This window comes from Danio rerio, chromosome 14 (assembly GCF_052040795.2).
Source record: "Danio rerio strain M-AB ecotype USA chromosome 14, GRCz13ab, whole genome shotgun sequence".
NCBI classification, from domain to species: Eukaryota; Metazoa; Chordata; class Actinopteri; order Cypriniformes; family Danionidae; genus Danio; species Danio rerio.
The window spans coordinates 30,519,890-30,534,118 of record NC_141034.1 but is presented as its reverse complement, the minus strand read 5'-3'; the positions used below and the strand labels follow the sequence as shown (position 1 = coordinate 30,534,118).

Below are 14,229 nucleotides of genomic sequence, written 5' to 3'. Positions count from 1 at the left end.
TGAATAAAGGGCTTAAGCCAAAGGAAAATAATTCATTAATTTTCTTTTTGGCTAAGTCCCTTTATTAATCCGGGTTGCCACAGCGGAATGAACTGCCAACTTATCCAGCACCTTTTTAAGCAGTGGATGCCCTTTCAGCCGCAACCCATCTCTGGGAAACAAAGGAAAATTAATGAATGTTTATTGTTGGAAGAGTTTATTAATGCATCTAATTCAGGGGTCATCAACGGTGCCACATGATCACATGAGTTGCCTGCGGGCCTGTTCTAAAAATAGCTCACCATAGCACCTTATACCAGTAAGCTGCATCGAATATTTTTTGTAGCTATTCTTTTTAAATCACACTTGGATTGGTGTAAAATTGATTATGACATTAAGTTATATACATAAAAAAATCTATTTCAGACAATTGAAGTGTTTTCTATTTTGTTAAATCATTGTTGACAACTATTGTGAGAAATAATTAAAGTGATCAATGTCTTCACATAGATGAATATCATTATTTATTAATCATAACATATAATAAAACATAAATTGAGGAAATTTATTATTTAAGAAGTGTTTATCAAACTGGTTGCCCTTCACATTAATCTGTACCCAAGAAGTAGCTCTCAGTTTTAAAATCGTTGGTGACCCCTGATCTAATTAATTCATTCATTTTCTTTTTTGCGTAGTACCTTTAATAATCAGGGGTCGCCACAGTGGAATGAATCGCTGGTTTAATGCATCTAATTAATTAATGATTTTATGTATGGGTTGTTAACACTAAAACTACTTCGGTTTTTTTATTATGTATACAACAACTAAAATAGTACATAAACAATTATCTAATGAAATTGCAAAAACAAAAATGGCCGTATAAACAAATAATAAAACAAAAAATATTTCAAACCAGCAATAAGTTTAAAACTACAATAAAACTGCGATAGTATCTCAGCAATACTAAAATTACACTGATTCTATAAAACAAACGTGGTACAAAAATAGTATTTCTGTCACATTTCAGAAAAAGAAGCTAGCTTATTCAGTTTTACCTCTTAAAAGTGTCAATTTACAGCTTCAAAATGTAATTTTACCATTTTTCAAATATATGAAAAAATATTTTTTAAAAATCGACGACAGAACTTCGGCTGATGTTTTGTCATAAAACCCACACAAGTCCTCCACCGACACTAGGCTTTTACAGTAAAAATCTATGGTGCCTAAATATGCTGTCTAGTTAGGCTGCTCACTCGGTTTTGAAACGCAGCCCGCGTCTTTTCTGCGCAGGAAGTGAAGGCACGGAGAAAGGAAGACGTTAATAATGACACGAGAAAGAAGCCCTGCTCTATGGCTTCACCCTCAACCAAGTGTTTCTCGTAAAATGCCGGTGTGTCACAAAATACTCTTACTTTTATGGCTACTTCACTTTTCTTCCGTATATTCAGATATAACGGACGGGAATGCGGAGCACTTAAAGCGGGAGCACTCGCTCATTAAGCCATATCAGGGTGAGTAGCTGCTGTAGCCTCCTGCTAGTAGTAGAATGATAATAATACTGTACTTTTGGGCTGTCTTCACCTCATTTAACTATCTCTAAACTGTTTTAGGGAGTTTTGTTCACTAAGCTGGGTGTGATGTCAGCTAAGTTATCTCCTAATGTCATGACTATGTATTTTATTGGGAACTTGTAAGCTCAATCAGGAGTACAAGCAGGCTACATTAAGTAATACAACTCCAGTGCAAACAACTCCAGCAGCTCCTTTATTTGAACAGGTGAGGGCAGTTTGGATTTTAAGGTGCAGGTTGTTGTAAGGGAATCTGTGAAATCATGCAAACTGCCCATAAACTACTTAACTGAAGAAACTGATTATATTTTGATGAATGTTCTGACGAGTGTTATACATTGGGGTCCAAATATCTAATCAGAAGTGAAAGTCTTGTGTGATCTATATTGTATAGTACACGTTTTCTACACGGGTTTGTGTAAAACTTGATAATCCTGTTCTCCAGCATGATAAAATGAACCAAAGAGGATCTAATACTAGTTTAAAACAAAAACGTGACCATTCATACAAGTCACATGATCTGTGTCACAGGTCCAAAATAGCTCATGTTCATTCAGAAACTTTGTGCATTTCCAGTTTTACTGTAATAAAAATAAGATTCGATTTCATTAGCAGGAAATAAATGCCACAAATTAATAAAATATGACCTATTTTCTATTTGAATATATAATTATAAAACATAGACCTTTATTTAAGTTTTTTTTTTGTAATTGGCTTGTTCATAAATGGTGGTCATAAATTTGCACACTTTCCTACTATGTATTTGGTAAAAACATTATGAGATGCACTAAGTCTAAATTTAAAAAATTGACAAATTTGACCACATGGTGAATACAGCACATCTGAATTAGTCAAATTACAAAGATCAACATGATATAGAATTAACTTTTGGTTAAAGTGAATAGGGCTGGGTGATTAATAGAAAAATAATCGACATTCAGAACCTATAATCGATCTAATTTTTCCAGGATGATTTTTTCAACTTTCCCTACTTGTAACTGCACCCCCTTTGTTAAGGGCTGTGCCTGATTTTTACTTCTGCGGACACTTTGCAGCCACATCTGATCTCTGGTCAAGTAGGACGATGGACTCATACTTGAGAATTACTTTGCACTACATTGATAATGGTTAGAAGCTGCAACAGAAATCTCTTTTGATGGCATATAAAACTTGTCAGTGAACTATGAGGGCAAAAAAATTAAATAAATAAATAAATAAATAAAATAATCGTTCATAAATCATAATCAAGTTAAAATGATCAATTAAACGAGATTTACATTTCAGGCCAAATCGCCCAGCACTAATTGTGAAGTAATTATTCATTCATAGCAAACATCTCCTTGAGAGAATGTGAGATTTCAGATGCAGTCATGGTCAGCACTACAAATAGTAACACAAAACACTAAAATAATACCACAAACATTAATTAAATAAAGTTAACAGGGTTTCCGCCGGGTCTTAAAAAGTCTTAAAATGTCTTAAATCTCAAAAGCTAAATTTTAGGCCTTACAATGTCTTTAATCTAATGAAATACTGTGTTGTCGGTCTTAAATTTTTTTTAATGGGTCTTATGTTTTATTTGTCATGTATAGCTACCCAATCTGGCCATTACACCCATACGATTACCAACAATCCATCTCAATAAAACTTTAAACTTTTTATTTAAAAATAGCATTTACTTGCTTTCCATTACAGTAACATTTGCTCAAAAGTTTTCCAGTTATTTACTGCTGAGGATACTGACCTGACCTATAGTTTTTATTAAATTATTTTTATTGTAGTCTGAAGTTATGGACAGCTATGTTTTGTTCTGTTCTTGTTAAGGATTATAGGGTTTGTAAATGGATATATTTGAAAATTAATTACAAAAAATTCTAACCAAAAATATGATTATTGTATTATTAAATGTATAAAATTAATCATTTTTGATAGGATAAGTGGAAGTCTTTTCTAACTGGAATATTCTTAGCATTTAGCCCTGGACAAGCCTAAAATTTCATTCATAATGGTCGTAAAAAATGTCTTAAAGTCTTAAATTTAACTTGGTTAACGATGTACGTCACTAAAAACAAAATGCAAACAAATGCAAACAAAAATGCAGTTAAAATTGTTTCATGAAATATTAACCACAAACTTGACCGTGTTTTTTAAAGTTTATGTCAAATTTGACTTGTCTGTATAATGACAAAGTTGAATCAGCTACATTGTTTACTTTGGTGTTTTTATTAAGCTTGCAATAAATTGTTGGAGCCATTTGTGATATTTATATAATTTTTTTACTTTATTTGTTTTATGATTATTGAGTAATCAAGAATATTAATATTATGCTGTGTTATTCTGTGTCATGTATCAAGTGGTTTGGTCACATAGATTAGCTCCACCTATGTTTTACGTCAGTTTACCTGTTTGGGTAAACATGTTATAGGTGTGATCAGCTGGCAGGAGTAGCAAGGAAACGGTTTTTTGACCGTTTTGTTTGTGTCATTTGTAGGACAATCAAATGAATTTTCAGATATAAATGCTTGGATGCATTGTAAAACATCACTGCTTCTGTCAAAACGGCTCAATATTCACCAAATGATGTCAGAGACCGTTATATAAATAAATACATATGTAATATTATTTATTTTATAAATTTTGACAATAGTAAGATTAATTAGTGTATAAAGGATGTGATTGTTTTTGTTTATCTTTTAATCAGGTGTTGGGTCGAGCCCTTCAAGTCAGTGGGACTTTTGGGGAAGTACTTTAGTAACCAGCCAGTATGTGCGCCTGACTCCAGATGAGAGGAGCAAACAAGGCTCCATCTGGAATACAGTGGTGAGTAAACAGCCTGCTGGAACTAAAAACCTACAGCAAAAGAAGTATGATCACATTAGCTAATTTTTAGGTGAAAGGAAAAAAGTCCATTGTTTTCCCAATAGAAAGATAGATTTTGAACAATATCTGCTAAAAGAAATTGTGAAGACAGGCCTGCTGTGGGCTATGAGTTTGTTCAATGTTTATGTCATTGTTAAACTCATCTGTTTTTTAATAACAGTAATACTAAATTGTAGAAGCAATAGACCCTTTTCAAAATTTTGGGTTTCTCAGCAGCAGAAGTCATGATAGTTTGGTAAACTGATGAGTTCAGACTGCATGATTGTAGCCCTGATTTTGACTCTCCGACAGGTTTTGAGAAATTGCCGAAAAATGCCTGAAATCACAGGCAAATCAATGCTCGTTCACGTAACAGTCACACAGTGAGAACTATCAAATATGTGATCTGAAAGAATCACAGATAAGTCGTTGAGCTGTCTGGAGTATCTGGAGCTGTCGGCTCCACTTAAATCATGCCGTGTGAAATGTTTTCTTATTGACAATAACATTGGCGATTACCTATAGCCAATGAGAGAGCAGCATCCACTAGTATGGGTATCTGCAGGCCAGTGGGAGTTTGGGGGAGAAGTTAAAAGCACTTATTTTTGGTCTATTTGGGCCCAAGAATGGAGGAAGAACTAGTGTAATTTTGGCAGGAGCACCCGTGTCTGTTTGACGTGTCATTTATGCAATGTCACAACCAGGTCAAAAAAAAATAGATGAGGAGAGATTGCTAATTCCCTTCAAAGTCAGGTGAGCAATAGAAGTACCATTTCTACCCCACTAAAAGGTTCTTTCTCATTATGTAGTTAATAACAAAAGATATACTACATGACCTCATGTTATTTCCATGTCACTTCTCGCCAATGTTTGGTTGTGAAGTGTAGTTTGTGGACTGAGACAAAGTTGTTGGCGATTCTCCTACTGTAATGTCATGCAGTGTGAAACCTCCTGTCGCTGATCCATTCTACAGTGTAAACACAGCAGTGACGGAACGCTACCCCAGATAGTCATGCAGTATGAAAACATCTGTGACACGACTACTTTGAAAATCATGCAGTTTGAACTCATGGGAGAGTACCACAAATAATGATTTTTGCCTTCCAATTTTCTCAAAAAACAAATGAAAAACTCCACAATAGTGTTTTCAAGACTGATAACAGCAGTCAGAAGAGAGATTTACTGTCCCGCCCATAAACACTGCGTTAACAACAGCTTGCAAAAGCACTGACCTAGTTTTTTTTGTCATTTGATTTAAAGATGGTATAATGCAAATACTAGATTTAAATGCACCTTCAATGTCTTGTGATAATGGTCCATAAAAGACAGGGTGTCCTCAGAGTCTAAAAGTCTTAAATATCTGAAACTAAATTTTAGGCCTTAAAAAGTCTTCAATTCACAGATATATAGAGTGGAGGAACTATGACGTCACTTTGTAGGCTAATCGGCTGCTAGCATAAAACTGGTTCCCTCGTGAAAATCCCTATAGAATTTTCCCATAGGTTTTCGAAGATTGCGAATAATAAGCTCTGTGTTCAAACACGGTTCATTACACTTACACATTTTGTTTAGCCGGATAATTGTCACACGAAAATACAACTTTGAGCACTTTTGGATCTTAAATGCAAACGCAAGACTTGAAAAGCTAACATTAGGCTATAAACGGACTACAGCGCCCTCGGGGCGCTCGTCAGTGACGTCAGCCCCACCCTGCTAGAGACGACTTATCAAGCTTATTTTATAGAAATAATGTCCATGACAAAGAGTTAATCTCTCTGTTTATTATATTATAATCCATGCTATATATTATAAACTAATAAATACGCAAACACACATAGACCTACGTGCCTTTTGGATCGTTTTTACATGGGAAATACATCTGCTTTGCTTTGCGGTTGTTCTAAAAGTTTTAAAAATGTGTATAAATGTGCCAATATAGTATTATTATGAGACATATTTAAATAAGTGTATCGCTCGCATGCACATAGCCCGCTTACCTTAAACAGACGACAGAAATGAGACGTGAGGAGAAAAGTCTATCAAATGCCTGCAAGTTCCATCATCATGGACACAGATCAACATTCAATATTCCTTTTTTGTCACGAAGTATAGCGATAAGCAGCCCATACAGTCACATCTGCTGCACGTTTTATGGAGGAGTGTAAATACGGCAGTTAAATGTGTTCAGATGAAGAAAAAAAGACGAGAAATCACTTGATCGATTTAAAATGACCGTTAATATGTATGTATTTTTACACATTTATTCACATGTTTGCATTACTGTAAACAGGAAAGAAACAGACTGCTTACCAGTGCAGCCTATCTTCATAATATCGTTTAATTAAAATAAATGATCAACAAATTAGTCTGTCTCAACAGCTTTTACATGTGAAGGAATTATATACACACAATCTGAATTCACAATTAGAATAATACAACAAAGTATAAAATACTATTCATGAAAATACCTAAATCTCAGACAAATCCAAACGCCCAACACAAGTGAGCTGCCCGGAACTGCTAAAATGCTAACTCGCTTCCGGGTTTTTGCATACAAATTGACGTTATCGTTCCTCCACTCTATTGTCCTGTAGGTCTTAAATTATTTTAGATGGGTCTTAATTTTTTTTTATGTAAAGGTAACCAATCAAGTCAACACATATCCAATTACCAACAATACATCTCATTAAAACTAAAACAGTTTGTTGTGCATACATTTAATTTATTTAAGTTTTTATCTTTAAAGAGTTTAAGTTAGTATGTATACAACTAGGGTCAGCTTGTTTTTTTGATGTGGCAAGTAAAACAAATTCCGCTGGGCTATTAAAAAATCCTTAGCGTTAAGCCATATACAAGTCTAAAATTAAAATCTTGATAGTCTTAAAAATGTCTTAAAGTCTTCAATTTGACTTTGTGAAACATGCTGAAACCGGTAAGAGTAATTCATTTGACTTCTCCCTCTGTAGCCATGCTATTTGAAGGACTGGGAGATGCATGTGCAGTTTAAAATTCATGGATCAGGAAAGAAGAATCTCCATGGGGACGGCTTTGCCATGTGGTACACAAAGGAGAGACTACATCCTGGTATGTTTAAAAGCCGTGACACAGTGCAGGAAAACAAGTGAAGGTTCAGATCCCATTCTCTTTCTGTCACCATTTCCATTGTGCACTTCATAAATTTAAATGCGAGTTAAAATACTGTTTATAGGGTCTTTTGCACTTGAAGAAATTTTTCCATAGTTCCTAGAACTATTGGTGGAGACTTTTGTCATGTTTGTATTACAGGGACTGGGGATGACTTTTAGCTCTAGGAATGGCATTTAAGGAAACCAAATTAGCTACATAAAAGCAAGGTTTATTTCAGCACAATAGAAACTACAGTGACGTGTGAATGCTTATGGTTGATAGCATCATGCCATTCAAAACGATGGTATGTATTATTTCATAGTGTAGTTTGCTTGCCACAGCCATATCACCCTGCAACCCCAGACCGGTTACTCACTAAAGCTAAGCAGGGCTGATCCTGGTCAGTACTTGAATGGGAGACCTCATGGGAAAACTAGGTTGCTGAAAGTGGTCTTAGTGGGGCTCAAACTGAGTTCTGTGTGAGTTCTAATGTCCCAGTATAGTGAAGGGGACATAATACTGTCGATGAGAACTGTCATTCGCATCAGACGTTAAACCAATGTCCTGGCTGTCTGTGGTCATTAAAAATCCCATGGCACTTCTCGTAACCTCGGTGTCCTGGCCAAATGCCCTCTTTTGGTCATTACCCGCCATGACCTCCCAATCATCCCCATCCACCAAATTGTCTGTATCACTGCCTCTCCACTGTCCCAATAGCTGGTCTGTGGTGAGCGCACTGGCGCTATTGTCCTGTGGCTGCCGTCGCATCATCCCAGTGGATGCTGCACACTGGTGGTGGTGTGGATCGACCCCCCTCATGATTGTGAAGTGCTTTGGGTGTATGGCCATACACGATAAATGTGCTATATAAATACACACATTACATTACAGTTTAAATTCTGATTTATACTTCTGTGTTGAGGGATTGCTGTACCCCAAAGCACCCCATTGACTTTTCTCTTTAAATGACACAGCTTCAGCCCAATTTATATTTCAGCATCGAGTGAATGCCCCCTCGCCATCGTGACCATATATTTCTCCATTCTGTCTGTCTGTGTTGCTCTGCAATAACATGTCTGCTAGTTGACTCTTTTTTTCTTATAGGTGTTTTTTCTAAAAACACTGAAATTTTGAATTGAAAATATTCAGACTAAAGAGAAAGTACCAGAAATGTGTGTTGTGCTACGAAGTTGACCAGTCACAGGTTCTGTTTTCTGCATCAGTTTGACTTTACATTTTTTGAAGGATACACCTTACCTACTGCATACACTCATCACAGAAATATAAATTAAGCTTTAAATATCTGCATTCCATCTTCATTATCAGTAAACGTGTGAGAGTGAAATCACTTCTGTCCACATAATGCATTCTCTCCTTGTTGCTTGGCAATAATACTTCTAAAAAGCCAGTTGGCAGTGGGGTTTATATGTTTCACTGTCAGGTTTTTTTGCTGTTTTTTTTTTTTACTTTACGCTGGAAAAGTATGAAATGCTTCTGTAGTAGTAGCTCAAACTCACACTTTTGGGGATGAAAGGTGGGAACCTCGAGACTTTCTCTGACTGACTCTGAGGCTCTTGACCCCATCACAGCTACCAAGCTTACAGATCTTGCACCATGCGCTGTCACAATGTGCAGTTCATTTTTTTTTAGATGTGCGTTAAGGTATGTCTCCTACGAAGGCTTATCTACCACGTGGACTCAACAAAGAGCGTATGAATGCAATCAGCAAAATGGCCTCGGTGAATTTATTTTGCTGCTAACCTGGTCTGGCAATTAAATCCTACAACTGCAATAAGTTTATTAACTACCTAATGCGAAAGCCCCTCGTATGTTTGTAAAGTCTGTTTACATGTGTGTGTGTGTTCCATTTGCAAGTCTGCTCTTTCTTTCCTGCTGTTGATTGTGTCATACTTTCATTTAGGCCCAGTCTTTGGAAACCAAGACCATTTTGTAGGCCTGGCTATTTTTGTGGATACCTTCCGTAATGATCTCCAAGGAATGGATGTAAGTGTGCCATACTCATGGGTCCTTCTTTCTCTACAGGCACCGTGTTTGGCAGTAGTGCCAAATTCCATGGGTTGGCCATTTTTATAGACACATACCCTAACGATGAGGCTCCGGATGTGAGTTGAGAGATGTGAAATGTTTGTGTTTTTGTACCATCGTCTGAATGAAGCTTTGCTTTTCATGATCAGAAACTGACTTTATGAGAAGAACATCCAAATGTTACCCTGGATCACTTATATACATATCTAGGTATATTTGGAGGAATACAAAGTACAAGACGAAATTGTTGATTTTTTTTTTTTCTGCTGAAAAGTCATTAGTATACTAAGAAAAAATATTTAGTTAATTTCCTGCTGGAAGTAAATCAAGACTTATTTACTTTAGTAATATTATATATTATAATATTATTAGTAATATGCATTCCAAAAAACTTAGCTTGAACAACTTTGAAAGTGATTTTCTCAGTATTTAGATTTTTTTTATTTTTTACAAATATTTGTATCTCTGCCAAATATCATCATATCATAACAACCTAAACAATAGAAAGCTTACTTATTTCGATTTCAGATGATGTATAAATCTCAATTTCCAAAAATGGATCCTTATGACTTGTCTTGTGGTCCAGGGTCACATATATCCAAATGAGCAAATTTGTTTGGATGTAGATTTGTTTGGAATATTACCAGAATGTTGGATGTCTGGCATTTTTGGTCTGCTTCTGGTCATCGACCCCTCACCTTCCTCACCTGGAAACGAAAATAAAAGGGATAGTTTGAATGTAACTAAGTTTCTGGTAGTTGCATTAGAATATCTTACATTTGCATTTGTATATCTTACACTTGGATTGTCCCTTCACTCACATTCAATGTTGATTAGTTGAAATGATTTCAACTTTTCAAAATTCTACAAATAAGCAATGCTTTTTTCTGTTTTGCCTTCACCTGGTCCATGTCATTTCCTTTCTCTCACCATTCATGCTTTTTTGAAGCGTTTCATAAAAATGAATCAGATTATATTATTCGACAGTGGCTTTTTATGAATTTAGATAATACAAGCTGAATTAGAGACAGCTTAATAAAAATACAAAGTACTAGTTTGGTAAATTGCTGTGTATTTAACGTCAACGATATAGGCAAAATCAATGTATTTATTTTGATGAATGTTCTTTGTCCTCTAGCGCTCCTTTCCATACATTTCTGCGATGGTCAATAACGGCTCCCTGCCGTATGAGCACGGGAAAGATGGTCGCTCTACTGAATTGGGAGGTTGCTCTGTTGAAGTTCGAAACAAAGAACATGACACATACCTTGCTATTAGATACTCCAAAGGCAGACTCACGGTAAGAACTCAACAATTGTAGACATTTGTTTGCGATAGGGTATATGCACAGCTAGTGTTTTTTCCCATGCCAATAAACATCCGGTGAATGGTCAATGTGACTTTTTTCCAATTTTCTAAGGTTCCTTTTACAGCATCGATAGTGTAATGTAATTAAAATACAATCAGTCAAACAGACTTCAGCGTTCACTTCGTTATTGAAGCGTAAACTGAGATGTAAAGCCGTTTACATGCACACGCCCGTCAGGATCAGCAGGTGAGCGCGGAAACACCATCGAAAATTCATTCATTCATTTTCTTGTCGGCTTAGTCCCTTTATTAATCTGGGGTCGACACAGCGGAATGAACCGCCACCTTATCTAGCAAGTTTTTACGCAGCGGATGCCCTTCCAGCCGCAACCCATCTCTGGGAAACATACACACTCGTACACTACGGACAATTTAGCCTACCCAATTCACAGGTACCGCATGTCTTTGGACTGTGGGGGAAACCGGAGTACCCGGAGGAATCCCACGCGAACGCAGGGAGAACATGCAAACTCCACACAGAAACGCCAATTGAGCCGAGGATCGAACCAGCGACCTTCTTGCTGTGAGGCGAATGTGCCCACTGCGTCACCCTCCATCGAAAATACTGAAGTATAATAAATGTTCATACTTTAAAGACATGGTGGGGGAGAATATAATTAAAGCAGTGCTTCTTATACAATCTGAAACACACTTTATATTAAATATTAGTCAAGCAATGGAGATTGTTGATTTTTAAAGAAAACAGACCTTAAATGTAATGATTTTGTAACAGTATACAGTTCACCGGAAGTGCTTAACCCAGGTTACCACAAAATTAAAAGTCCTTCAGCATATAGCCTATTATGAAGTATATCAGGGCAAACTTAGCCTTGCCTGCTTTAAAATGGCCCAATCAATAAGCAATGGCTTCCTTCAAAATGTGTCAAACCAGATTTCTTAACAAGCTGTGTAAGCACGCCATGTTCTTCCTCATGATAATGTTACTATCATGGTTTACAGATAATGGTGGATGTGGATGATCAGAATGACTGGAAAGAGTGTGTTGATATCGGTGGTGTTCGCCTTCCTACTGGATACTATTTTGGTGCGTCCGCGGCCACAGGAGATCTGTCTGGTAAGTGTGGCATCATCTAGTTCATGCTTGACGGGTCCTTTTCAGTGTTTCTAGTGTCTTTTAGCAAACTTCACCGGCTTGATTTCTTCTGAGCAGATAATCATGACATCATCTCCATGAAGATGTACCAGCTGATGGTTGAACACACTCTTGAGGAGGACAGTCAGGATTGGACTAAGATCGAGCCCAGCGTCAGTCTCCTCAAGTCGCCAAAAGGTAAAATGGCTGACATATTCAGGTCATTGGCAGATTTGTGTTGATGCTTTATCTTGTCGTTTCTCATGCAAAACAGATAATATTGACGATCCAACTGGAAATTTTCGAAGCTCACCCCTCACCGGCTGGAAGGTCTTCCTACTTCTTCTTTGTGCCCTGTTGGGAATTGTGGTTTGTGCCGTGGTTGGTGCTGTGGTCTTTCAGAAGCGCCAGGAGAGGAACAAGAGGTTCTACTAAACCACAGGATTTCAAAGAACTCTGGAGATTGTGGGTGAAACAGCATTAATGTGAATTTTGAACAGCTGTAAAAATGTTGATATTAATGAAGTGCTCGAGTGGAAGAAAGCTGGTTTGAGTCTGAAGGTAGGATTAGGGGCTTTGAAGAATTTAGTTTTTTAAATGTTGGTTTGTCTAATTTGGGTCTGTGTAATGGCAAATTCCACATCTTTATTTTTGTACCCTTTATATATCTGATTTGGTTCAAATCAAAGCTCCATTTCAGTTCTTGTTGATCTTATTTTATTTTTTTTCATTATCTTTTATCTGTGGTTTCTGGAGTGATTGTTTTCAGCTTGCATAAATTGCCTTAAGAGGATTTTAATGGACTGCACAAGAAACTGATGGAATGGTCCTCTCAAGCTGATTAAATCAATGTAAATATTTAAGCTTTTTTCTAAAGTAACTGCCCTGGTCCCTTCTCTCTTCAGTGTAACCTTTGAGCCTTTTTTTAACCATGAGAGTTAAAAACCTTGAACCAAAAGAGAAGCTAAGTGTTTTTATTACTGCAAGACAAAAGGATTACATCGTTGTTGTTTTTTGTTGTTTTTTTTTCCGCCTCCATACAAAGTAATAGCAGTGCACTGATTTACAGTTGTTTTGAAAGCTTCCATGAGCAAATGGGCAGTGACTGTAAAATGATGCTTTTGGTGAGAAAATAAAGCAGTTCTAATAGTGGACTTGTTAACTAATTTGGTTTGCTTTTTCTGTTTTATCCACACACATGAGTTAATTATTATTTAACAGTATTGTTAGTTTAACACTTAGTTAAACCCATTTCACCACATTAAACCAATGATAAATATAATGCAGCTTAAAAACTGAAGTCTTACAAATATCACTGGAATATTTTTGGTTGTTGCATGACAAGTTTTTAATTACATCAAGGGTGTAGAATTAGCGTGGTCGGAGGGAACATGTCCCCACCAATATGCACAAATTAATAAAATGTCCCCACTAATAATTTAATTGCCTCCAAAATAAAAAACAGAATTTTTGACAAGACTCAGGTGAGACACGTACATGAGCAGCTACATTTCAGAGAAAAATGTCAGTCGCTTTAATTCATGTTCACCACCAGTCCACCATAATAGTTACTATGAATGTGCAATTAGTTTAAAAAATTGTTTTGATTTTGGCCTTCATGACGATTATGAATAATATAATAATAATATAATATAATGCTCGGGGTTGTGGGGGTTGCAAATTAGGTCCCCACCAATCTACAAATCTACACCCTAGAACACCCTACTGTTTTATGTCAAATCAAATTTATTGATAAAACGGGACAAAAATAATTCAATATTTATATTTCAGTTACTTTAACATCTGTTTTATACATTTGTTGCAATTACTGATAAGTGTTTATGGAATGTGAAGGTGTAGATCAGAGATGCCCAAACTAGGGCCCACGGTAACCTTGGATTTTAGCCCGTTATCTAAGAAAAGAGGGACCATGATGTGGAAGATTGAAGCGAACTTCTAATTTAACATAACTTTTTGTTTGTTTGCGACACAAACGCAAATATTGTCACTGGACAGTCAGAGGACAATGCACAGGACATCGGAGAGCAAATCGGTGCAAACCCGGGTGCAGTTAGACTACTGTATTCAGCATTGAACTCTATTGTGGTTTTGAATGGCATTGTTGATGGTGTTATTGTAAGAAGTGTACAAAATGTATAATAATATATAATTTTTAATATGAAAGTATTT

The 14,229-nt window shown here is 36.3% G+C and overlaps 1 protein-coding gene across 3 annotated transcripts; it reads left to right on the top strand.

Annotated features, from left to right (window-relative positions):
* The first annotated feature begins 1,238 nt into the window (after positions 1 to 1,238).
* On the top strand, positions 1,239 to 13,205 carry lman2 (lectin, mannose-binding 2). Of its 3 annotated transcripts, none has more exons than NM_001081747.2 (8): positions 1,239 to 1,490; positions 4,249 to 4,367; positions 7,373 to 7,490; positions 9,454 to 9,536; positions 10,717 to 10,878; positions 11,907 to 12,021; positions 12,118 to 12,237; positions 12,314 to 13,205. In NM_001081747.2, the coding sequence occupies exons 1-8, from the start codon at positions 1,304 to 1,306 to the stop codon at positions 12,472 to 12,474; spliced, it is 1,065 nt and encodes a 354-aa protein (NP_001075216.2). In that variant the 5' UTR covers positions 1,239 to 1,303; the 3' UTR covers positions 12,475 to 13,205. The 3 variants fall into 3 exon arrangements, with proteins under 3 accessions (NP_001075216.2, XP_087136672.1, XP_087136673.1); XM_087280546.1 differs by lacking the exon at positions 9,454 to 9,536 and adding an exon at positions 9,576 to 9,655 and having other exon boundaries at positions 1,286 to 1,490; XM_087280547.1 differs by having other exon boundaries at positions 1,286 to 1,490; positions 9,454 to 9,655.
* Positions 13,206 to 14,229: the final 1,024 nt, after the last annotated feature.

Excerpts from the sequence above, each read along its gene's own strand:
- lman2 (NM_001081747.2), top strand. The coding sequence starts at position 1,304 with ATGACACGAGAAAGAAGCCCTGCTCTATGGCTTCACCCTCAACCAAGT. Across the intron at positions 1,491-4,248 it reads GCTCATTAAGCCATATCAGG|GTGTTGGGTCGAGCCCTTCA; the intron begins GTGAGTAGCTGC and ends TCTTTTAATCAG. Across the intron at positions 10,879-11,906 it reads ACTCCAAAGGCAGACTCACG|ATAATGGTGGATGTGGATGA; the intron begins GTAAGAACTCAA and ends CATGGTTTACAG.